This window comes from Prosopis cineraria, unplaced genomic scaffold (genome assembly GCF_029017545.1).
Source record: "Prosopis cineraria cultivar Desert tree isolate PC_DT_omini unplaced genomic scaffold, ASM2901754v1 PC578, whole genome shotgun sequence".
In the NCBI taxonomy this organism is placed as follows: Eukaryota; Viridiplantae; Streptophyta; class Magnoliopsida; order Fabales; family Fabaceae; genus Prosopis; species Prosopis cineraria.
In genome coordinates this window covers 9,269-34,679 of record NW_026555903.1, presented here as the reverse complement: position 1 = coordinate 34,679, position 25,411 = coordinate 9,269, and the positions used below count along the sequence as shown (strand labels likewise).

Sequence of the window (25,411 nt, the reverse complement as noted above, 5' to 3'; positions counted from 1 at the left end):
AAGGTCAGTGAATGTCATTGTAAAATTAGGGAAGCTCCAAATAGTTTATTATATTTTTGCTTATCAGTTTTCAGTAAAGATAAATTTAGTTAATAGATACAAAATATCAGAAAAAACTGCAAAAATCATATAATCAACAACCACAAGGACCATACTCTTATCACATCGTCGCTAAATTAAATTATTAAACTGTCATTATAAAAATGATGTTTAGACAAAAACGGTTTTCTCCAATAAATTGGGTGATAGAGGACTGTAAATATCAACACCTCCTACTTAAGGAGGCCATGATCATGAATGACTTTCGGCCCAAAAAAGGAGACATGAATTTAAAAAAAAAAAAAACGAATTGTGCCAATGAAATGCACTCCAAAGTCCAAACCAAGAGCATCTGCATTTTTTTCAACATAAGCCGCTCAGATCGCTCCCAATCACAAATAGTAACATTTTCGTTTGATTTTATTTATAAATTACTTTTAACATATTTTATTAATATGAAAAAAATCTTAAAATTTATTAACTTTATACTAAATTTTAATAAATTTTTAATTTTATCCTTATTAAATGTACATATTTCAATAACAATTTTTTCTCTCCAATATTTAATGGAGGGTGAAAGAGAAAATTTGTGATAAAATTTAATGACATGATTTATAAATAAGATTAAAAAAATTTTTCTCTCTCCGCCCTATAAATAGGACCAGAGGGAATAGTCAAAAAGCAAAGAATAGGGGGAAATCCATTAACAATCAAGCCTCACGACCCAAGAAAGTGAAAGTGAAAGAGAACCTGAAAAAGAGATGCAGAATAAAACAGGACATTGAAGGTTAAGCATCATTTTCTGATTTCCGTGTCCGAGACTACAAAGTCAACAATTCACCAATTTCTGCTTATACCGTCAATTTCTATTTCCCCTTCAATAATAAGCTTGCTATGCCAGTCGATGATTATGTACAACCACAAGAATCCATACAACGGGGTAGGTAAAATTGAAAACTGGGGAAAACTGGAAGAAAGAATGAAAAGGAAAAAAAAAAAAAAAGGAAAAAAGAAGTAGCCCCATTAACACACATGGACACACCAAAATTTGTAGTCAAGTTGCAATAAATACGTAATTAACGGCTCCCACGCTTAAAATGTTCACGAATGAATCTTTCTGCATGTGCTGGGTACTTATCTCTGATGTATTCCCGAAGGCACTTCTGGTAGGAGAAGTCTATCCAACCACCATCAGTTCTTACAACAAAAAGACACCTTGAGTTTTGAAATTGGGGATGTCGATCAACCTGCAAGAATACAAGTCATATATACCACTGCACTTGTTGACTACTTTGGAAAAGAACCAGAGCAACTCTTTTACGAACTAAGAAGGATTAGCTCAAGCTCAATAACCTTGGTGTGGGGTTGCGAGTCAATGTAAAACTTCAAGAACAGGAAATGATATTTGAAAAACAAGGATTACGGTTAACAAGAAAAAAGTGCATGAGAGGATACCATGAATAGCCCCCCAGAGTTATGTACATATCAGTGAAAGCTTAAATCTTAATGTAACTAATTATATCTACATATATTCACGCACAATCACTTTACTCTCCCAATACGTCTATAAGCAGAGTATTTCAATGCGTTTAATCTAACGGAAGTGATACCTAGATAGCAATATAATGTAATTTCTCCTCATAGCATCATTATGAAGACATCGTAGTTTTGATTGATGACATTTTTTGAGAATGCACACGAGTAACAGACCAGCGCAAAATTTGCCGCAAATGAATTTCAAAGGTATCAGCCATTTTTTCCGCCTTTTCCTACATTACTTGCAGCATTTTTAAGGTTCATCCAAAAAGGAAGAATGTCTAACAATTGAAGCCCCGTCTACAAAGATTTCCCCATCAAATATCAAGGACAGAGCACAGACCAATGCCAAGAGACGCTAATGAGCATTCCGCATATTTTGTAGCTTGAATTCACATAAGATGGATTTTTTCTTGAATATACAGTCATCAAAAGCAGAGGTAAGGCCTACAACTCAGTACATCTAATACTGAAACAATGATCACGCAAAACCGGGCATCAACATTATAGCAAACTATAAGTTCATCACTCAAACTATAGAATAAAAAATCATACTGGGGCTAATTCGAGACAATAAAAAAGTTCAACTACTGAACCGGAATGTAGAATGAAAGCACACCATAATGGGGATGTTTTTGATCCCGCCAAAGCTGCCCTAGAAATTAAATAAAGCTTAAAAAAGTCTAGAGAAGATGATAGCACAACTGATCCCGTGGATGTTCCTTAAGTAGTATGAATGTTATAGCTAGCATGTTCTACACCAAATAAATACAAGCGACCAGGTTGCGAATAAACAGATATCCTATAGTCTATTGGAAAGTAACCAGTGACATGGCATCAATCAATATTAATTAATCAATTACATAATAAAATTTAAAAAAGAAAAAGAAAAGAGCACTGCCGTTACAGCTCGGTGGCTTACACGAGGAAATGAAAAAAAAAAAAAAAAGTTAAATCATAGAAATGAAAATCTTACCATAATAGATTGAAGGCCGCATCCAACTTTATCTTGAAAACGTGGATGGTAGGCAAGAAGCTTATCAACTACAGCTTTCTCATCCCCGACAGTGAGTCTCTCCCCATCCATGTACCTAGCTAAGGAAATCAAGGAATGTGATTATAGGGAATAGAGGGAGAGGGAAATGAGAAAGGAGAGTGATTAAGGCATCATGGCGTGAGGAATGTTGTACCTACCTAGGTGATTGAAGAATATGCTTTGTGAGCAGAAGGATAGGCTCGATGTCCCAGAGGATCTCCGCTTCTTTATTTTTCCGTTTCCGATAATCCCACCCGGCCTCTCTTGGGCTTGGAATAGGGGAATTAGCTCTCAGGCTCCCCAGACTAACACTGCTTACTTTCTCTTCTGCTTGTCCCAAATATGCTTTACTGCGCCGTACCGGGCGATGTTTCGCACCGATTCCGTCGGTTATCCCTCGGTAGTTAAGCCCCTGAATTCTGCTGTGCAGAACACAAGCTGCCATTTCAATTGTTTTTGTTCTTCTAGAAATCAGTTAGATTATAGAAAGATACTGAGATCACGATATTATCTTCCCGATTTGATTCATGTTTTTCTTAGCTCATATAGTTGGACCAAATCATTCTGGGCCTAGCCCATTTGGTCTGGACTGGAGTTTTAAGAATAAGTTGCTGTAGTTGAAGATTTCCTAATGCATGCCTGTCTTATTAATGGACGACAGATTAAATAAAGGCCTAAAAAGGTAGGTGATCAGTATTATATGATCTGGTAAGATTGATTTGATTTTGTACTATATAGCATTAAAAAACATCGTCATCAACATCATCGTGGTTGTTTGCAACTGTTATGAATGCTGCTAGAACTATGGCCTCAAACTTGTCGAAGATCAAATTTTGTTCGCATCTTGTTGTAGATTCCATCTTCCTTGTCAGTTCAGTCACCAATACCATGCACATGGAGACAGATTGTGTGAGCTGATGAGGATCTGTTCCATGGGCAGAGGAATGCAGAAATGTGTGATCTTCAGTTTGTGATGACAAACTAAGCGGGTCGTCAACGAAGGGAAGGGTTGATTTGAAACTTCAACGTTCAAGGCTTATCCAACCTGCACTGCGTGCGGGTGTTATGTTTTAATTTTTTTTTTAATATATAAAATGGTCTAATATATAGTGAGTGGCGTGCGTGCAAGAGGGAACAAAACTAACAATGTTGATTAATCGCTTCCTATATTTGGCGGGCTCCACTTACATTTTTCTCATACTTACACGTGTACTCACCAGAGAAAAAGACTCGAATTTAATTAAAAAGAAAAATAAAAGTCGCCAATCTGAGGAGAGGCCATAGTAATCCCGTGAGCTGTTCCGCACCGGATAAAACTTTTTTGAAAAATGTCAAGACCGACGAAAGCTAGACAGGGTCCAGAAAGGCGGAATGAAATCTGCGTTCGTGTCCGTCTCGGAAATTTTGGAACACGCGCTCTGCAACAACATGCTAACCTCTGGCTTTCCCTCCGCCGAGCTCCACTGAGATTGTGGCTGCTCATCTCCACCGTCTCTGCCAGAAATCGCCGTGGATGGGCCAGATAGCGTCCACGCCCGCAATTGCGTGCCGTCGCCAAAATTCTCACGGCTCCCGCTCCAAGACCGGATCAACGGCCCTCGTTTCTCCGATGCTCGCCGATGACTGCGACGAGTCCCGTCATGAGGTCGTCGATTCCGTCCCTGACTTTATCTCTGATCTTCCCGATGAGTGCTTGGCTTGCATTTTTCAGTCCCTTAGCTCCGCCGACCGTAACCGCTGCTCTCTGGTATGCCGGCGGTGGCTCAAGATTGAGGGGCAGAGCCGTCACCGTCTCTCCCTCAACTCGCCAATGGATCTCCTTTCGGTTATTCCTTCACTTTTCTCTCGTTTCGATTCCGTCACGAAGCTCGCTTTGAAATGCGACCGTAGATCTGTGAGCATTGGGGACGAGGCGCTCCTCCTCATTTCTGAACGATGCCCTAATCTGACTCGCTTAAAACTCCGTGCCTGCCGTGAACTCACGGATGCTGGCATGGGGGCCTTTGCGAAGAACTGCAAGGGTTTGAAGAAGCTTTCATGTGGATCTTGCACTTTTGGGTCCAAAGGGATGAACGCAGTGCTCGATAATTGTCCGTCTCTCGAAGAATTATCAGTGAAGCGTCTTCGCGGAATTACCGATGCAGCTGCTGCTGAGGCGATTGGACCCGGTGTTGCAGCTTCATCCCTCAAAACTATTTGCTTAAAGGAGCTTTACAATGGGCAGTGTTTTGGGTCTCTTATTCTCGGCTCAAAGAATCTAAGGACTTTGAAGCTTTTCAGGTGCTCTGGTGATTGGGATAAACTTTTTCAACTTCTAGCTGACGGAGTGCCAAGCATGGTCGAAATCCACCTTGAGAGGCTTCAGATTGGTGATATTGGCTTGGTGGCAATCTCGAACTGTTCGAATCTAGAAATATTGCATCTTGTCAAGACCCCTGAGTGCACAGACTTAGGGCTTACTGCCATTGCGGATCGGTGTAAGCTCCTACGTAAACTTCATATCGATGGATGGAAAGCGAATCGTATAGGTGATGAAGGTTTGATGGCAGTTGCTAGATGTTGCCCTAATCTTCAAGAACTGGTCCTTATTGGTGTTAATCCCACTAAAGCGAGCTTGGAAATGCTGGCATCCAATTGCCATAATCTAGAGAGATTGGCCTTATGTGGAAGTGATACAGTCGGTGATGGTGAGATATCTTGCATCGCAGCAAAATGTATAGCCCTGAAGAAACTCTGTATCAAGAGTTGCCCTGTCTCTGATCATGGCATGGAAGCACTAGCTAATGGATGCCCAAATTTAGTGAAAGTGAAGGTTAAGAAGTGCAAGGGGGTAACACTTGAAGGTGCAGATTGGTTAAGATTAAGCAGGGCTTCACTTGCTGTTAATTTAGATACTGGCGAAACTGAACATCAGGATGCAGGTGCTAGTGATGGTGCAATGCAGGATAACGCTGTAGAACTTCCATCAATCCCCAGTCAAGCAGCAGCATCAGCCACTATTGCATCAAGCAGTTCTGGTCGATCTACTTCATTCAAGTCAAGGTTAGGACTTTTGTCTGGGAAGAGTTTAGTGGCTTGCACTTTAAGAAGGTGGGCAAGTGGCAATAGTAGTTCCCGGCATGTTTAAACTTTAAAGCAGAAACTTGAAAAATATGCCAAAGGAAAAGCAATTCTAGCCTTTGTTCAATTTCATCATTGTGTTGGATCATCACTTGATTTTTCTCTTTTGTTATATTTAAATTTTAAATCACGCTGTGTGCTGTTGATTGTTTTTTAAGTTGAATCTTCACAGCTGGAAGTGTCAATGGCATTTTTTACTCCCAAATTTCTTTGGTGGCTGGTGCTACCCAAGGATGGTGCATCTTATCAATTACTGCCCTCTTTGCCAATGAGGTTGAGGCTGATCGATGTCTTGAAGTGTTACATTACTACAACTTGTTAAATGTTTTGTATCTAATGGGAGAAGATATACTTTCTTTTAAATTCGTTGACTTTTTCACGGGTGACAAGAATTGTTGGTAAAAATTATCACAGGCCGTAGCCGTTAGATGCTCTATCAAATTCATGTGGCAATCTGTTTTTTGTGTTATTACTTATTTTCTTTGTAATAGTTTGTTTGGGTTTCTTCTTTTGGTCGAAAATTATTCGGTTATTTTCAATGCAATTGATATCCTGTACGATTAACAGATCATTTTTACTTGAGGATGGCATGACTTGCTTTCCCAAGCTGAAGGTGGCATTTATTAAAATCGATGTTCAGTTGGAAAGATACAAGGCGATAGCTGGACTATTATTATTGTTTGATATAACCTACCTACCTCCTTTTCTTCTTATTTTGCTGGCTGGCCTTAAACCTACCCTCCTCCTTTGTTTCCCCATTTTATTCTATGGCTTGTTTGGATCAAAATGGAATCACTGTATTTGGGATTGGGGCCTGGAGATGTCAAGGTATTTTTAGATGTGACTCAAATTAATAATGCGTTTACTTTCTGGCTATACTTATGAATTGGGGCCTGGGGCACCTGTACTTGTTTCAGTACCAATTTAATATGAGTAGCGGGATTGCTAATTGCTAAATATTGGTATTTAAGACACTTTGAAACCTTACGATCACAGCTCACAGGTTATTGGTTGGGCAATACTCAACTTGTTTGATCACTCGATTGATATGTGGACTATGGATATTTGGCATTCTTCATTTTGACGTGGCTTCCATCTGTCAAGTACTTGTTCAACCTACTTGAAAGCTGTAACTTGTAATAGTCAAATTTGATGGGCCCTTGAAATGGATGCTAATAGCAGGCAAAATAACCGATAACTAATGACCCTTTCTGTTTGGCTGAGCTAACATCAAGAGTACATATTCCGCTATTGTTAAAGGTGACGTCCGACTGGGCAGGCTCTCCAAATGTTGTCATGAATGCGCACGTATTTTGTTGAAAAAATCATGTCTCAAAATTTTTTATATCAAATTATTTGTAGGGTTAAAGGGTATTTTTTTCCCTATGCTTTCTTTTGAGTGATATTAAGTACCTTGTACCATTAAGTGAGGTATTTTTACCCTTGTATAATTTTACATAGAAGTAAATTTTCCCTACCGTCAGTCAACCATGGTCTCATGGTTTTTCCTTACGTGGTTGGTTTGTGAGGCTCACTCTTGTGACACTTAGGCCGTTTGACCATCAATTTGACCATGTGTCTTTGCTCTTCTTATGAGATAATTGGATGAACCCTCTTCGTCCTCCCCCCCCTCTCGTTTTCCAGCTCTTTGTCACGGGCTGAGAGTCTGGCGCAGCACACGGCGCCCGTGCGGCGTCCTGGAGGACCCCATAATCCTCAGGACAAGCCTTACCACGTACGGATCACACTGGTTTCGCCCTGCCATGGGCTCATCAGGGAGGCGGCACTAGCCCCCGACCAGTTGTGCACACAGTCCGAAGACTGAGGCAGAACACCCCCAATGCTAATGTCGCCCCCTTTACCCATATTGTGCGAGGCTAACCAGCGGACCGTTCATTATCTTGGTCTTTACACGGTCACGGAAATATCATCCGTGACATTCTCCCACACCCAATCTAGCACGCCCTCGTGCTAGGGGAGAACGACTCCGCCCAAGGATCGTACGTACAGTACTGCCACAAACACATCAGCTTACTTGCTGAGTGGCCACCCGAGTCCTGCACTCTTCGAACCCACTCGCACCCGCGAGCCAACAGGAGTGGAGTCGACAACGGCCAACCATCCCGCCCGAGTCCCCACTTTTGGACCCACCTGCTCGGAGGCCTTTCTGGAGCGGTGCCGAGGCCGACCAGTCCCAACGTGGGACCCCACGCGCACACGACAGTAAAGTACGTCCTGCTCTGATACCACTCTGTCACGGGATGAGAGTCTGGCGCAGCACACGGCGCCCGTGCGGCGTCCTGGAGGACCCCATAATCCTCAGGACAAGCCTTACCACGTACGGATCACACTGGTTTCGCCCTGCCATGGGCTCATCAGGGAGGCGGCACTAGCCCCCGACCAGTTGTGCACACAGTTCGAAGACTGAGGCAGAACACCCCCAATGCTAATGTCGCCCCCTTTACCCATATTGTGCGAGGCTAACCAGCGGACCGATCATTATCTTGGTCTTTACACGGTCACAGAAATATCATCCGTGACATCTTGCTTATCTCGATGCTGTTCTTGAATATCTCCCATTTGATTTCAAATCTAGAATTTTAAATTTGAATTTGAATTTTACTTGGTTCGATCCTTATGTTGTATATATGGAATTCAAGTTCTTGAGTTGGCAGGAAACTCTGCAAGAGATGACGAGAAGACTCATATTCCCTTAATCATACCCATTGTACAAAAATTAAAGCACATTAAGTTCAACAATGTTGAAGAAGCTTCAAAAGTTAATTGACTAGAAAAGAAGAAGCTTCAAAAGTTAATTGACTAGAAAATGAAGGTTTGGAAATTCTTTCAGTGTTGTTTCTCCAAGCTCAAAAACCCTTGTCCCCAAATCCACCCTTCTTCTTCCTTCACCCTAATCCTCTCAGGTTGCAACCAAGACCCATTCCATTGCAATCGTTAGAGGAAATAACACAGTTATGCTATTAGACATCGATTGCTTCCTCTTCAAGAATTTCAACTCTCTGTTCTTACATGATGAAGAACCCATAAACTAGTCAAATTGTGTCCTTATAAGTGGATTGATGATTTTGATTGAAGGGAAACACACACACACACACACACATTATAGAGAGAGAGAGAGAGATTTAGAAAATCTTTGTTTCTACGTAGTTTTAGGAGAAAATTAAAGAGATCCGTGATCAGGACCCATTTCATTCGACCCGACTTCACTAGATATTCTCGATGGCTGCGAGGAGACTTCCAGTTCTTGTGAGAGTGTTGTTGTCTTGGCATGCCAACATGAGGATCTTCGGCTATCTATGAAAGAAATGATAGACCACATAGCCTGTCCAACTGGTTATCAGGAACCATGAAGAGATTAGGAGCGACTCTTAAATTTAGGTCTTTTGAAAGAACAAGTTTCTCATATATGGATTTTTAGAGTACAAACCATGAACCTAGAAATTGAGGAAGAAGAAGAAGAACGAGGAGGGTCAAATTGGTAGTTAAACAACCTTAGTGTCACCAAAGTAGGCCCCATAAACCAACTACGTAAGCAAAAAATAGGAGAGATCACAATTGATTAATGAAAGGGAAAAATTGCTCCTATGTAAAATTGTACACGGGTAGAAATACCTCACTTAATGATACAAGATACCTAACACTCCTCAAATAAAAGTACAATTATAAAAATGCTCTTTAACCCATTATTTATAATTTACTAGGCTAAAAAAAAGTTCTTAATATCTTCATCCTTTTTTTTTTTATTAAATCATGACCAGAGCATGAACGTTACAAGTATGTAATTTTCTTTAATTAGCGTATACATTTATCACATCATTTAAAAAATTATACACTGATTTTAAAAAGAAAAGCTAATAGCACAAATTTAGTTATCTGCTTTTATAGAAATTGTAATTTTAGGTGCTGGCCAATACATACATACATACATATACATACACACACACATAGAGAAAAAACAATTATCAATCTCTATAATTTTGTTGATTTTTTTTTTGAATTCTTGTAGTTTTTTTTAAATACTTTTAATCCTCATAATTTTAACAAAATTGACTGACATTTGTCACTCAAATCCCTATAGTTGCCGTGCTTTTAATGATTTCAATTTCTATAAGGACTAAAAACATTAGGAAAAAAATTTCAAGGATTACAAGTAAAACTCAATAAAATTATAAGAATTAATGATTATGTTTTCAATATTCACACATAATTCTAGGTAACATGTTTTTAATCAAACTCGCTGTGATGGCCATGGCCTGTGTGGTATAATATGAGGGTAGGTTCAGGTGTGGAGGATCTGGCGTGCAGAGAGTTTAATCAGACTCGCAATGAAGTGTGCAGGCCTGCCCAAATAACTTTTGCACAAATTGGGGATATTTCCGATAAAGCTATTTTGCCATCTATCAAACACAGTGAATATGTTTTTCATCACTATTTTTTTTTTAATTTCTTTAAAGAACTTTCCATATACTAATCGCACCATAAGCGTGGTCTAAATTTACATGTCACCCACAATGGGTACATGGTCATCTAAAATCAGAAACACTGTTGAGCCTTTCATCTGCCAAGCGTGCATATGCCAGGAAGTTGGAAACAGAGCATGGGAGGGGCAGTAATGGTAAAATATCAAAGCAAAACACAATGTTGAACGCAGATACAGGACCCGAATGGGCTGCCACAAAGAACTTTTGTGTTCATTTTATTATATAAAAAATAAATACGATAACTGGAACAAAGATTATCATGAGGAGGAAGGAAAGAACCTGAATCAATTCTTTAAATTACTGCCTGATAAACAATATTGTACAATCAATAAAATAGAATTGAAAATAGTCTCTTTGAAACCAAATCAGACAGTGTCACAGCCCACCTATTAGCTGTTGAAACTTGAAAGTAGAGAACTCAGCATAAAATGATATATAACCTGGCATATTTCTTCTACTTCGTCTTCTTCTCTGGCCCAGCCCGAGGTTTCTGGTATATCACTATCTGACTTAAGATAGTAAAATTTGTTGCGACACCAAGTACAGAACCCAGTATGACTTTCAGGAGAATTAAGGAATCCATCATAATTATCTCAGATAATTTAAAAAATAAATTTACAATATGCAAAAGTTGGGAGGGAGGACACAATTTTTTAAAATTTGGTAAACTAATGAATGAGGCATAAATAGACACAAATCTAATAAACTTGCTTCATTGGAGTACAACAAACACTCGGCAGAAACCACTATTCATGGGGTCGCAAGGGATTTTTTCAAACCTTCATAAGGCCATGTTCCCAAAAAATATTTCAGCTTAATTGGCAATTTTTTTTTTTTGGAGGGGGGTTGAAAATGGTTCTCCAGAAAGGAAACTGAGAAATTAATACGTGCAGCGAATTAGAAAGAAAGCTTTTGCCACTGGCTAGCTGGAAACATCAGTAAGGGCAGCAACTAAAGGAACAGCATTTAGATCAACAAATACAAAAATTATATGTGACCCAATCTCACCTCACTATTATCAACACCAAAAAACTGATCTTAAATGTAATGATGATGATGGCAAGGAAAGAACATAAAGATTATGACATTTACAAAGCAAGGATACCACTAGTTGGCGCATTTTCTTGGATGCTGGTAAAGACTCTGACTGCAGCAAACAAGGATAAGAACATTAATTTGCAAACATCCAAAAAGTAGATCAAATCCCATAACAATCATACAGTCTTACCCATTGAACCTCCAAAATTCATGAATGATGTTAAGAAACTGAGTTCTCCAGTGCTTTTGCTCTGCAAATAAATATTAGAGCAAAAAAGAAATATCGTAACATGACTTTTTTTTTTTTTTTAAAAGGTACATATCATATAAAACTGAGCATAAACGCATCAGTAACGTTGAAAGAAGCCTAGCCATTCATAACACTTAAGCAGTATGTAATTGGCCCAAAAAGAACAGTTGAACAGGTAAAGTGGTAATATGCATCAAAGAAAAGTGGCTTCCAGAAAGTAAATAACTTTCACTTAGTTAAACTCAGTCTTGAAGTTACTAATCATACAGACACCCTGCAAAGAAAGCATTCATTTGTTAATCTTCACAAAGAAAATTAGTTGTCATTGAAACTGCGGAGAACCCAGTATTGTTGGCCCGTACAATTGTTACAACTGATTTCATTAGTTTTATGGAAACTAGGCATTTTCCTCCATTTTAAGCGGAAACCAAAAAAGGCAATTAATGGCTCCACTTACAGAAAAGTTTTTCCATATTTGTGGAATCCTGGCAAAGAGAAAAATTGCATGCTGAGATGCCTGCAACAAATGAAATCATATAAGGAAATATGGGCATAAAAAATTGAAATAAGAAGTAGAGAACTATACAATACATGAGCGCATGACTTTCAAGTGAAAAAAATTCCAGTGCACAAGTGTTGACTACTCACATACAGAGCTTCAAAGAGAAGAGGATTGATTTGACCAGCCAAGATAGTGGGTGCTACAGCACAATATCTGAAAACCATGTATCAAGGACAAGGTCGAACATATCAATTTACCTTGCATAATGAGAAGATAAAAACTTGGTGCCTCTGTAGGCAAGTAGGATACAGTAACGCTCGGATCCATGTTTTGGTACCCATGGGTTGAGAAAAGTAGTAGATTATAGCAACCAAAACTAAAGCTGTATCAGACAAGAATAGAAGGGAGCATGTCAGATTCCATTGACAATGTCACAGAACAAGAAAGCAATTCATAACAAATAAGAGCTTTCTAAATATACATATTGGCGTATTACAAGTAACACACTAATTTCAGAGCGTCAGATCTTCCTCTAAGATTACATCATAACTACATGACAAAGTTGTGTTACATGTGTATGTATAATATCATACAGTAATGTGCAGGATCAATGGAAAAAAGGATACACGACAAATATGTGCAATTAAAAATGCAGAAAATGCTAGTACACCTTGGATTAAAAGAAACAATAGCTCCCCATAAGCTGAAAACGGAAGCCCTTTGTGAAGACAGTAGGCTAGTGCTATGGTATAGCCAACAACTTCGAGCTCGAAAGATATCATGCTAAGGCCTCTGACACTTTTATGATTCAGAATTTTTAAAATCTGCAGTTCACAAGATTAACATAACGGTATTGTAAGATGGTTGGAAATCTTGCCTAAAAAACTAGACTTGTTTAAGCAGTTCTTAGTGGCAAAATCTAATGACTACCCCAACGGCACCAAGTCAATATTTTCAACAAATAAGGACAAAAATATAATAATGCGACGAATGAAATAATTGCTCGGTACCGATATTTTAAACAGACACATCCACTAAATTACTAATGATTTACCGTTCAGGAAGCAGATCGCAATACTAACTACTGAGATAGGGTCAGCAACGTTGTTTTTACCGTCGAGTAATCATAATTAAAAGTTGTGGGCAAATATCACTGGCGAAACCCGGGTAAGAGATCCAATAAGAGGATCAGTGTGGGTTCTAGGGTTTCTAATCACTCTGAAAATCGACAACTAAGAATATAAAAAGACGGGCGTACCTGGGGAAGTTTGACGGTAGTCGAAGCGGCGACGATGGCATAGCCGAGGAGCTTGGAAATAAGAGGTAGCAAGCACTCCTTGTCTGGAAAGTGGCCATGGCGGAGAGATCCCACAGCGCAGCTCACATCAATGCCCAGATAATCCATACTCTCGCAAGCAATTCCCCTGATCAACCCAACGCTATGGCACCTACCTTGCCCTGTAAATTGCTTTGGACGACGGTTATCGAAGTGTCAAATAGTGTATCTGCCCAGTGCCAGAAAATCCATTTGCACTTTTGCAGCCACAGAGAAGATCCCCGCCCCCCCCAAAAAAAAAAACAAACAAACAGACAGACAGACAAACCAAGTAAATGTTGACCTTTGTGGATAGCACTTGTTTCGGTCAAAAGAAACTTTGATCCTTATAAAAATTAACTGGCCGTTGATATTAATATTAATATTAGTTTTACCCAAAAAAATTAATAGAAATATTAATTCTTCATATCCAGTAGAATACTGACTCTTGGCCGGTATTGATAATCAGAGCGACTTGAATTGCTTGCACTCCCTCCACGGCCCTATCCCACATACAAAGAGAGTTAAAATGGATTAACTACTCAAATTTATCAACAAAAAATTATGGTAATACTGTTCACTTGCATCCTTCAGGTCTCACAAACCTCAAAATGAACTCTCCCACGTCTAATTGAATATTATGGTTTTTTTTTATAAAGCCATTTTAACTGCCTTTCTAATGTTGGAAAAATTTGTCAAAATCAGTTAAATGTCAAATATTTTAAAACTATATACTCTTCTTTTAAAAATATAAAGTATTTTTAATTAAATTTCACCTCCAATAAAGTAGTTAACTAATTTCAAATTAACTCTATTTTTTTTATTTATTCCTATTAAACATCCTACAATAAATATAAAGTTATTATCAACGGGGATACTTTTAAAAAAAAGTAATGTTTACACTTGAAAAAATAAAAAATATCTTACATTTTTTAACATCCAACTCCTAAAAATATATATTATATTTTTAAATGAATGGAGCATTTAATTTAATTTAATTCACTATTAAAGTTAAGAATAGAATAAAACAAGTGCATTTTTAAAAATATGCCATTGTATTTCATTGAATTTTGTAAAAAGTCACGTTTTAACAATTAATAGGTACAGTTTTATAAATGTGACTTGAAAAAAAAGTACAAACAGAGATTGATTTGGGCGAAAGGATTAAATGCCTTTCAATGAGGGGGGAAAAACTAAACACTTATATCTTTGAAAAGTGGCTTTGAAATGATTGTAAAAATGCTGAGAAGAATTTTTACTCTTTTATATTTAATTAAAAAAAAGTAAAATATCAAAAAGAAAATGACAGTTAAATTTCAATTTATTTTTTTAAAAAATAAGTTATAAATATTAATTTAAAGATACTTATAAAAGTTATATTTAAGATTTAAATTTCTTTTTTTTTTAGTGTATGTTTTTAATTTATTCTTCAAAAAATTGTCAAAAATTTAACTGCATTAATTTAAGTTTTTTAGACTTAATTATTATCCTTCCAATATTAAAATACCCTCGCTGAAGGGGAAACCCAACAGTACTGCTTCGATCATCTCAATACCAACCTGCTTTATTATGCCAAGGTAATCGATGATCTCAAGGATTCACAATAAATAAAAATAAATGAGATGCACAAGTCAATGAAAAAAAAAAAAACAAATCAAACTCAGGCAGTCAAACCAGGTGAAGCAATTTGGTCCCCCTCCCCTAAAGTAGCCAGTTGGAGCATGTTTTTTTTCTCTGCTATAAAGAGTGTCAAGCCCAAAAACAACATGAAATTAAAAATCAAGAGGGGATTGAGATCTCAATGAGTAAAGTAAACCTTCAGTGAATAACATAGAAGACTGGTTCGGCTATGCGTGCTCAGTGTACTGCCCAAGCCCAAATTACGCCCAGTTACAGCTTACAAGTTCAAACCCATAACAAAAATAGCCCCACCACTTCAAATCAAATTTTTGAAAAACATGCTATTAAAAAAATTTCTGAAAAACAAGACTATGAGTCTGTAAAAATACATGTGAAAATCAATTATAAACTTAAAATTATAGTTTTCTTAACACTATTCAAGTAACCGATTAAGTTTAAACATAAACTATTATATCAAGTACAAATCGTCAAAACCAATTAAGTTAGCGGCTACTGGGTTTTTTTTTTCTTTTTCTAAAAAACCAAGGAATATACCTCAAGTTTCCAGCCTCTGCCCAGAGTCTTATCCAATCAAGCATTGGAAAATTGGTTACCCACAACAACACAGAAGAAGAGTGAAAGACGGTATGAAGATAAAGTAAAGATATTAATATTAGCATTGACCAGTATTAAAACCGTGTAACATGCCATAATTAGTAGTAAGGGAAAAAGGCTGTGAAAGCTCACATTCACATGTAGGTTTTTGGAGCTGTCCAAGGACGATGGTGATCTGATAAGTGTAGAAATAACGAAGCCTATCAGACGGAGACTCCACCAAAAGCCAGTTCATCGAGATAAGAAACGAATGAGGTGAGAAACTGAATGACATCCCAATACAGTAGTGGTGGGCTTTCGGGCCCCACAAAACGTAGCTGTCAATCCATTTAGCCCAGCCCATAGGGCGCATCTTCATCTCCATTACCCACTACTCACTGTTTAATTCCGAGACTTAACCTGCACCACTCTTCTTTCCTTTCCTTTCATTTCTTAACTCGAGTACTTCCCCCCATTCACACTCCCTGCATTTATCTACCTAAGTTGTTTCAAACTTAGCTAGCACGGCAATGGCAAATACTATTGTTTGAAACTAGCCTCTTTTATCATCATGCTTTCTTATTGATTCTCTCTGATCCATTTAGTTTGTGATGAACTGTGAAACCTACCAAGTTGAAGTCAGTGTCAACATTGACACTGCCATCTTCCTTCATTACTTTTTCTTTTTTTTTTTTCACGCTTTTATTATCCTGTACGTGTGGTGTGAATGAGATGCAGAAGATTTTATGGCCGCTGCTCATGGGAGTCCTACGTCATCCAGCTCTCACTATTTGTTGTGGGCTCTTGTCTTTTATTATGGTAATCTAATCAAATCTCCGCCCGAAACATTTTCATTAGCCAAGTAAGGGTGCCCCCAACGACCCAACAATGATAGTTAATGACTACAAATAACTAGACCAGTGATCACTTAGAAGATGCTACTTTCGTTCGTAACTGATGTCTCCTTTATTTCATTTTTAATTGTTGACGAGTGACGTTAACTTCAACAGAAATTGGCTGGGATTGCAACACACTAGTGTCTTGTCCAACTACAGCGCTTAACTTGTAATAATGTTGGATTAAGAACCGAACGGGTGGGTGTGTCCTGTAGCAGGGGGCTCCACGCAGGGAAAAAGAAGCCAATTCAAGCAACTACTAGTCATGAAGTCGATGGTCCTTTAACAGGACCACTTCAACTAGAGACAAGTATACAATACGCCCTCCTAATTACACACTAACTAGATGTTTCCCTGCCTCACAATGACAGAAGGCGCGAAACAAGTAACAATTTGGTGTTCCCTTTACCGTATTATGACTAGCTCTCTTAGGTAGATTGGGGGACATTATCATATCAAGCAAGTCTGCTGGAGTCCGTTGTTTTCTTGTTCATTTTCTTTCTTGTCTGGCTTCAGCAGAATCAACTCCCACAATTAGGCACTAAATGATAGGGGGGAAAGAAGAGGAGATATAATCATATTTATGATTATTAAGATGCAAATATATGTGAATATGGAGGCCCCACTTAAAACTACTAATATCATCCTGTCTTGGACAAATCTAAATGTTGGAGCATGATCGCCTAACTTGGTGCTCAAGTGGGTACCCTCACTTAGAAAGCACTGTACCTTTTAATCAAGCTCTTCCCCTCCCATTTTACTCAGTAACTCCTGGCTGTGCTTGCCTCGGGAAAATGGAAACTGGGCTGCCCCTGCTTAATTGCCTCTTGCAGCATACTCTGAGAAGCTTGTGCTCACCTTCAGACTTTTCCACTTCTTCTAAGTGGGTATACGCTGTCTTCTGGAGGATTTTGCCCCGAAACTATCCTCCCCCAAGGTATGGAACTAATTCAGAACAAAAAACATACTGAAACTCCAAAAGAGTTCTTTGTCTGCGTAAACAAAGGAATGCTTCATTTCATGAAAAGTTGTAGCGAATTTTGACGTTGCAGACCGGTTTCTTCTGTTACAGGTGGGAATTTGGAGGAACTGATCTTGATCGATCCAAGGGAGATAAAAGAAACTGGTAATAGTCAACTAATTATGACAATCACAGGAATGGTTTCACTTCTTTTGACAGGCTAGCCAAATCCAACCGGACATGAAAAGTCATTATGGTTTTTTAATTGCTAGGAGGTGATCTTTGTAGGATCCTGGTTTGGGAAGATGGATTCTGTGATTTTAACGAATGCGAAAGAGCAAGGAGTGGGTACCTTGACGGAAAGTTTGGAGCTGACGTGTTCTTCAAAATGTCACATGAGGTCTACAGTTATGGGGAGGGGTAAGGGTTGAATACATGCCTTTGCTCCACTATCACATTTTCTTATCATAATTAATCTAGCATTTCTGCCTCTATTCTCGAAGAGCAGTCTGACAAATATTTACATGAAAGAAAAGGAACTGAAGCTTAACTCGATCATTTGACGTCTGTAATCTATGTGCAGATTGGTGGGGAGAGTGGCTGCGGACAACAGTCACAAATGGGTACACAGAGACAGTCCAAATGAGTCTGAACCTAGCTGCATCGCTTCATGGAATGCTTCAGTTGAGCCTGTAAGAGAAATTAACGTTAAACAGAAATCATTAAGATAGTTCTTCAGCTCATTCTTTCTCCTGAATATAGAAAGTTTGGTATTTTATTTGCACTTACAGCGACCAAGGGCGTGGGAATATCAGTTCAATTCAGGTATTAAGGTAGGTAAAACCATTCACAGAAACACCTTGGGATATCGAGTAGAAATAAATAACAATGTCTGCCTGGAAACTTGTTTCATTTATTCCTCTACTAGTGCATGCTAACGAAACTGCTGCTTCTGTTGGTAGACCATTGTCGTCATTGCAGTGAGAGAAGGCATAGTTCAATTGGGTTCGCTTAACAAGGTCTTGCTCTATCTCCTTTCTAATTTACTTCAAAAACTGGGTCATTAATTCATGGGGTTCTTCAGGTTGCGGAAGATTTCAGTCTAGTGATCAGCACACAGAGAAAATTCAGCTTCCTTCAGAGCGTACCCGGCGTCTTCGCTATTCAAAGACCATATCTGCCCATCCAACATCCTTACGTCCTCAAACCTAACATCCAGACGATGGAAAGCAATGAAACGGTTCTCTCTCTGTACAATATGAATCAAGTAATTGGAGCGAAAAGGCTCATTGACGAAACACCAAACTACGCTTCCAGGAAATCTACCAACTTGGGCTGGAATTCACCACAGGACGGAGCAGCAGGGCCACCCATGTGGCCACTGCCTCCTCCCCTGCCCTCGGTGCCTAAGAATTCCTCTGTAGTTCCTTCCTATAATTATATTACACTTCTTCATGACGCTAGGATTAATGGCCCAGGCCACAGAGTGAAGGTTGAAGAGTGCGCATTTCGCTACACTAACGGAGGTGATCAGAACGGTTCCTTCACTTCTGATCTAGAGTAGCAAGACAGAGTGGCAGCGGAGTTGGTATTTGAGTCGAAAATGACCTCATCAAAGGCTCTTAATTGTTTGTCCCGGTACCTGGCTTTTGCGTTTAGGTGGTTTATCTATGTGTCTTCAGACATTCCATCATAGCGACGCCTTGTTAGCTTCCATCTGTGAATGTGTGTGAGTATTATCTGTTGCTTCTTGCAATATAATCTGTGTACAAATTTTCGCCCATCTTTTTTCGCGGAGAAAATATTCGGTGCTGCCTTCAAGCTAATAATTTGAAACAGAATTTTCTTTTCTTTTTCCTCTTAATTAAAGGGAGGAGGGGCGCATGGTTGGGAATTTAGGAAAGCTTTACAATTACAGGTGAAATCCAAAAATCTCAAAAAACTTGTTAATGCCCAAGTAAGGTAATTATCATGGATTCAATGAATTATGATCGCGAAGAGATATTGGCTCAAAGAAAATCTTCTTCGAGCACGAGCTGGCTGGCATGGTGGGGCTGGACACCATGATCCATCACTCTGAAAAGGGGGGCGTCCGTCATGTGGGCTGGGTGACGAAAACGAAATGAAACGAACATAATTGAATTCTGAATCAAGTTGTCTGGGGCGACAATTAGTTCTTCGCCCCTCCCTGGTCCCCCAACACAACTACCATGTTTCTAAGACAACCGGAGCATAAGAATAGGTATTCTTGTGCGCCCACTTCCTTAATTTCAAACTCCATTAAGAATTTAAGATATCATTTGAAAGAAACGACGTGATTCTTGTTCACCTATTCTATATTTAAATTTGTCTTTTAGCGCTTGACGTTATCTACAGTCCACTTTCTCATCTAACTTGGCACTGTTTGTCTTCAGGAATAAAAATAATTGAAGAGACTCCTCTCCAGCCATATTAAGTAAAGAGACATAGAAATGAGTTTTACATGGTTAAATAAGAACTGGAAGAGCATTTGATTTTCAGCATCGGGATCACTCATCCAAGCGTTTAGTGAGGTCGAAAATGAAAGAATAAAATGAGAAGGAGAGGAAACAAGTAATTCTTCATCTCCTTGTCTCTACCCTTCGTCTAAAATACTACGTACACAATTCAGGGCATCTAAATTCCTATTCATCCACATGCAGACCACTGAACAAAAGATATCTGCAAACAACGTAATATTAGCCAATATCTTCTTCCACATTATTTCCTTCCTCGATTAAGGGGGGCATAACAATTGAGTCGCTTGCTAAATTGACGGCACAATTAAACCTGAGAAGGTTGAGGCTTTCTTTCGTTGAAACTTATACGACGCTATAGCCTATAACCAGAGAAAAAAATAGGATATGAGCAGAAAAGAAATTCATCCACCATCGGTACTTGATCACAGAATCTACTTAAGTTCGAAAGTCACGACAACCAATATGTTTGTTGGAAAGCAATGCAACCCGTAAATAGAACGCTATTTACACCAGGAAGTTACATCCTGAAATTTGACAAAGCATTCATCAATTGGTATCTAAATGTCCGAAATGACCGTCTAATGGGCAGTATGATGAATCTAAAGGAAAAGAATATGTAATACGCTCCTCCATCCTCCTTTGACTAGGTCATCCACTCCTTCATCATTCATCCGTCGGCTCAAGCAGTGCTTGTCTTGCTCTTCTTTCTATATGCCCAATAGGGTTTAGCTGGAGTGCGCTTCATCGCCTTCACCCCAAACGGGTTGTCCTTGCTCTGCAGTACAGAGAATGTCAGTTAAGATATATATCATCAACGTGAACAAAAAGAATCCAGTAGTAGCCAATAATAATTACGACTGAAGAACTTTCGGTTGTGTTACCATAAGACAGGTGCCGGCGTCAATGTTGCAGATGGGATAGTCGTGAGGGCAGCAACTGTAGTGGTCTTCACAGCAGGTGGCAGCCTCCAGAGGGCAGCATCCCCAGGCAAAGCAATACTTTCCATACTCATACACGCAGCAGCATGTAGTGCTCTCGGGACAGCTGTAGTAACTATCACAAACAGTGGGTGGCTTCACCGGTGAGGGAGGAGACGGTCCAGGGTTTGGGGGATTTAGGCCTTTCTTTGTAGGATAGGAGGCTTCCATCGCAATGCCACACTTGCCCGTATTGGTTGTGCCCACATTACGCTCCATTCTAACATACCCTTCCTCACCCCAGCTTGATCCCCAGGAGTTCTTCACAATCCAATAATCCACACCATTTTCCGTGCCATAACCAACAGCCGTAACACCATGATCTAATGCCGTACCACATCTTCCCGTAAATATACCCTGACCAAATGGAGCAAAGCCTAATAAGATTGCGCAGGTACTAACTGGACAGCAAGAAGAAATTATCCCAAAAGATCTCTTAATTAAAGGATTCTTTATAATAGCCTCAGAATGACTTTTGTGATGTCGTGTAGGATGTAGCTAATTCCTCAAAGGATGGGCAGATCAAATCATTCGTCATAATTAGAGTGACCATAACGGACAATGCGTCTATATATGAAGCATGCTTTGAATATTCCTAAAAGCTTGAGAAAATGAATCAATTGAGAAACTTACAGATACATATAACTGAAATTCCCTGCCACCTGCTTCAATTGCAACGCTCACTGGTTGATTTGCAACAGCTTTTTTCAATGCTTTCTCATCATTGACAGGAACATCTTCATAACCATCAATTGCCACAACTTTTGCATTTTTCTGTAGAAATGTCAGCAACACATTAAGTATTAGAGGGGTAACAATTTTCTGTCCCAGATAATAACAGAATGTAGACTGACCCTATATTGGTCGCATTGGCCATCAACAGCACGGTAGGGATAATCCTCTTCAGTGTCAATGCCACCATTGTTGATGATGAACTCAAAGGCATAGTCCATTAATCCCCCATTGCACCCTTCGTTATATTTTGTATCACAATCCACCAGTTCTTGCTCGGACAGTGAAATTAGATCGCCTGTCACTAGCTTATTTATTCCTTCCACTGCAGCTACGGTTGAGAATGCCCAGCAACTCCCTTCACTCAAGATTAAATCAATGACTTACTAGCAATCCTCCGCATATATAAAATTCGCTATGCATGATAGTTCTTTGGGCACCATGATTAAGCAATCTTCTTGTTTAAAAGCATATCAATACAAAAGGATAATTCAAACATTGTGAAATAGCAACGAAAATGCGGTAATCATAAAGTTGCTATTTACAAATAGGAGAAAACAGAAATCATATTATTGACTAACATTGGGTGTGGGGTAAATGATTTTTCCTTCCATGAATTATTCTGTATAAAATGATCAAAATATAGTAGTTACTCAATCACCTTTATCTAATCTCCGGAAGTTAAGATTACCAAGAATAAGAGTGGTTATCTCAGAGAACTAGCAAAGGTCCCTCCAATAAATATTTAAAGTGCTACAATCCAGCTATAATGAGATCCTATTTTTCGACAGAAGAACGGCTATACTGACCAGAATAAAATTTTCAGAGTAAATGGAGTAGCTTTGTTTTGAAGGATCAGCTTGAGAATAGAGTGATCATATATCAGACTTAACTGACTTGTTTTAGCAATGAAAGATCAAGTTGAGAAAATAGTATTCTCTTAGGGACCAAACATACAGTTTTGCCAGTGTAACAAATTCTCTCGTTTTTTAATTTTTCCAGGATTTTTGTTTATTGTTCTTCAACCATGAACTATTCCAGTCTGTGATCGAAGAGACAAGTCCTAAAGAATTCTCTTACAAGATATCAAGGGATTAATGATCCTAACATAGCAAGTGCCGGCTTTTGATTGTATCCAAGATTAGGGAGTGACCGCTAGATCATTCAAAAGGAAAAGACCAAAAAAATAAATAAATAAATTTAATCAGGAAAAGTTAAATTTCATTAAGAATAAAACAAATACGGACTTACCGCAACTTCCTTGATCTTTGACTTGGACGACCGCACCTTCCTTCCGCCAATCAATAGATTCCGGCAATTTGTCGCCGACCTGTGGAGCGTAACGGTTGCTCCTCGTCTTGGCAATCCTCCTCTGGGGATCGATCGTGGTTCCCAGGTACTTGGCCCTGTACTCCTCGTTGGTAAGATCGGCGAATCGGTTCAACCCAACTTTGTAGGTCCGATTCTCAGCGTTGTGCTCATCGATGAACCTCAGATTATCCTTGAAAATCTCAAACCTCTTCTCCTTCTCGCCCAGAGCATTGTAGACCTTGCCATGTTCCACAAGCCAGTGCTCGTATATTGCCATGACCTCGTCGTCCGTCCTCCATGTTGACTTATCGGGGTGGATTCGGTCGTATGAGATTATGGACATATCCAAGGCCGAAGACGCAGTGAAGACCGTGAACAACAGTAGGATCATGGCCTTCGACGATCTAGACAACCCCATTTTGCCGTGATGTTTTTGAGAAACAGGAAGAAGATCAAGACAGTAGCTGTGGAAAAAAGGCGATGAAAGTGGACCTTTTAAAGGCAAAAGGGGGCGACCCCTTGGATATTGAAATACGGTGAGTAGCAAATAATGTCTTGAGAAAGATATTATTTTTCATAAATGTAATATAATAAGAGATAATAAAAAATAGAAAAGATTCAGTACTATATAATTAATTATATAGAACATTGATATATTCCTGTTTATTAACATAATGTAGCGTAATATAGTATTTATAAAAATATTAATGTCAAGTAAAAATTCATTCACAATTAATTCATATCTATTAATACTGTGTACTCTAATATTAATAAAAAATAATACTTATAAAAATATTAATTTCAAGTCAAAATTACCTTGAAAATAAAATTTTTAAATTTAACACTCCCTCCATTAAAAAATATAAGACATTTTTGACTAAATTTTACCTCTCAATAGAATATTATCTATTTTTAAACTAATATTATTTTTTCATATTTATCCCTATTAAATACCTTACAGTAAATATAAAATTATTCATTAATAAGGGTACTTTTAAAAAGAACAGTAATTACACCTCAAAAGACTAAAAATAGTTCATATTTTTAAACATATAACTTCTCAAAAATGCTTTATATTTTTTAACGGAAGGAGTAGTATTTTGTTATTTTTCATTAGTAAAATTTTTAAAAAATTTAACTTGATAGTACTCTTATTTTGAGGTCATTACTTATCATTCTCCCTTAATTTTTATTAATATTATAGAATATTGATTAATATTTTTATTTTTATCATGCATTTTTTGTTAAAAAAATGACAGTTATATCTCAAAAAAAATTTAAAATAATAAATTGTAAATATAATTTAAATAATTGTAAATAAAAAGTTTTATTATAATATAAAAACTATATTTAATGCTTAAATATTTGTTTGGAATTGAAATTTTTGAATTTATAATTATTTTGATAGATGTTTTCAATATATTTTTCAAAAAGAAAATTGAAACCTAATTATCATGAGTTTAATGTTTTTGGATTTCACTGTCATTCTTTCTTGCATTTTTGGATTTAATAATTATTATGTTGAATATGAATGATTACTTCGTTCTAATTTAAAGAATTAAAATATTTTAATTAAATTTATTAATAATTGATTTTTTGGTAAGGTATTAATATTAATAATTGATTTGATTATGGGTTGAACAGAATATAGTCAGTGAATTGTGGATATATCTTCATCGGCCTAACCAGTCCAGTTTTAAAAAGCAAAAACATTGTCAATGGTAGATGAGAAGTGTCGAAATTTTAACTTGATGTTACGTTATGTATTTAATTTTTTATTATACAACTAACCCACACTCGCGTATATGGCGGATTTATATATATAATATTTACACACGCACACACATGAACATCGCGGATTAAACCTGCAGGCTGCAGCCCTCTCTCCATCGCATTGGATTTCATGTCATTGTGACCCTGTTCCATTGGATTGATTGAAGGGGAGGACAAGGGGAAGATTTTATTGAATTATTGTTTAGTTTAGAAAGGCAGGAAACTAACGATAGATTGACAATTTTGTTTATGTTAATTTTAAGTTTATTTTTATTTTCTTGCATTATATTTATTAACTTTATTATTTTAAGGATATAAACTTATATTGATAACATTTTTTAAGAATAAATAAAGTAATATTAAATTTTATTAGTGTATCTGATGAATAAATGTTAAAATTTTAGATGACAAAAATTATATATTGATTTTTGCAAGGTGATAAAATTTATTTTATTATGAGCGTGGGAGAAGATAATGTATAATTTTTTAATATCAAAGATAATCTAATATTTTTAAAATAATAAGTAAATAATTTAGTTATAATTTTCTCTCTCCTCCCCCTCCAAAAAAAAAATCCCAAATTGAAAAGAAGGACTAAAGAAGCAGGGAGGGAAGTTGCTCCCATCCCTTTTCCTTTATTTTTGTGATCAAATAAGGAGCTTCCCTTTTGTTCCAAAAAAATAGGGAGGAGCTTTCCTCATTTTTTTTTTA

General features: G+C 37.8%; 5 protein-coding genes and 1 long non-coding RNA gene across 8 annotated transcripts; 2 read left to right on the top strand and 4 right to left on the bottom strand.

The window, feature by feature from the left end:
- Positions 1 to 820: 820 nt before the first annotated feature.
- On the bottom strand, positions 821 to 3,392 carry LOC129297642 (protein DCL homolog, chloroplastic-like). The gene is made up of 3 exons (XM_054935989.1): positions 2,770 to 3,392; positions 2,552 to 2,666; positions 821 to 1,286 (listed from the first exon to the last, which is right to left on the bottom strand). The coding sequence occupies exons 1-3, from the start codon at positions 3,054 to 3,056 to the stop codon at positions 1,116 to 1,118; spliced, it is 573 nt and encodes a 190-aa protein (XP_054791964.1). The 5' UTR covers positions 3,057 to 3,392; the 3' UTR covers positions 821 to 1,115.
- Positions 3,393 to 3,852: 460 nt separating this feature from the next.
- LOC129297640 (F-box protein At1g47056-like) lies at positions 3,853 to 6,378 on the top strand. Its single transcript, XM_054935984.1, has one exon. The coding sequence runs from the start codon at positions 4,125 to 4,127 to the stop codon at positions 5,736 to 5,738; it is 1,614 nt and encodes a 537-aa protein (XP_054791959.1). The 5' UTR covers positions 3,853 to 4,124; the 3' UTR covers positions 5,739 to 6,378.
- A 4,130-nt stretch (positions 6,379 to 10,508) lies between these two features.
- LOC129297641 (mannose-P-dolichol utilization defect 1 protein homolog 2-like) lies at positions 10,509 to 13,561 on the bottom strand. 3 transcript variants are annotated; one of them, XM_054935987.1, is made up of 9 exons: positions 13,282 to 13,561; positions 12,694 to 12,847; positions 12,333 to 12,405; positions 12,170 to 12,236; positions 11,979 to 12,038; positions 11,462 to 11,522; positions 11,339 to 11,380; positions 10,674 to 10,791; positions 10,509 to 10,537 (listed from the first exon to the last, which is right to left on the bottom strand). In XM_054935987.1, the coding sequence occupies exons 1-8, from the start codon at positions 13,426 to 13,428 to the stop codon at positions 10,688 to 10,690; spliced, it is 708 nt and encodes a 235-aa protein (XP_054791962.1). In that variant the 5' UTR covers positions 13,429 to 13,561; the 3' UTR covers positions 10,509 to 10,537; positions 10,674 to 10,687. The 3 variants fall into 3 exon arrangements, with proteins under 3 accessions (XP_054791962.1, XP_054791961.1, XP_054791963.1); XM_054935986.1 differs by having other exon boundaries at positions 10,509 to 10,791; XM_054935988.1 differs by lacking the exon at positions 12,170 to 12,236 and having other exon boundaries at positions 10,509 to 10,791; positions 12,281 to 12,405.
- Positions 13,562 to 13,825: 264 nt separating this feature from the next.
- On the bottom strand, positions 13,826 to 15,782 carry LOC129297643 (uncharacterized). The gene is made up of 3 exons (XR_008590228.1): positions 15,706 to 15,782; positions 15,155 to 15,540; positions 13,826 to 13,841 (listed from the first exon to the last, which is right to left on the bottom strand). It is a non-coding gene; the product is annotated as an uncharacterized LOC129297643 (long non-coding RNA).
- A 1,232-nt stretch (positions 15,783 to 17,014) lies between these two features.
- On the top strand, positions 17,015 to 19,192 carry LOC129297645 (uncharacterized). Its single transcript, XM_054935991.1, has 7 exons — positions 17,015 to 17,385; positions 17,521 to 17,574; positions 17,698 to 17,829; positions 17,993 to 18,101; positions 18,201 to 18,242; positions 18,372 to 18,428; positions 18,494 to 19,192. The coding sequence occupies exons 1-7, from the start codon at positions 17,114 to 17,116 to the stop codon at positions 18,971 to 18,973; spliced, it is 1,146 nt and encodes a 381-aa protein (XP_054791966.1). The 5' UTR covers positions 17,015 to 17,113; the 3' UTR covers positions 18,974 to 19,192.
- A 1,100-nt stretch (positions 19,193 to 20,292) lies between these two features.
- On the bottom strand, positions 20,293 to 23,412 carry LOC129297644 (cysteine proteinase mucunain-like). The gene is made up of 5 exons (XM_054935990.1): positions 22,868 to 23,412; positions 21,739 to 21,974; positions 21,518 to 21,658; positions 20,789 to 21,241; positions 20,293 to 20,682 (listed from the first exon to the last, which is right to left on the bottom strand). The coding sequence occupies exons 1-5, from the start codon at positions 23,343 to 23,345 to the stop codon at positions 20,587 to 20,589; spliced, it is 1,404 nt and encodes a 467-aa protein (XP_054791965.1). The 5' UTR covers positions 23,346 to 23,412; the 3' UTR covers positions 20,293 to 20,586.
- Between the last annotated feature and the right edge of the window lie 1,999 nt (positions 23,413 to 25,411).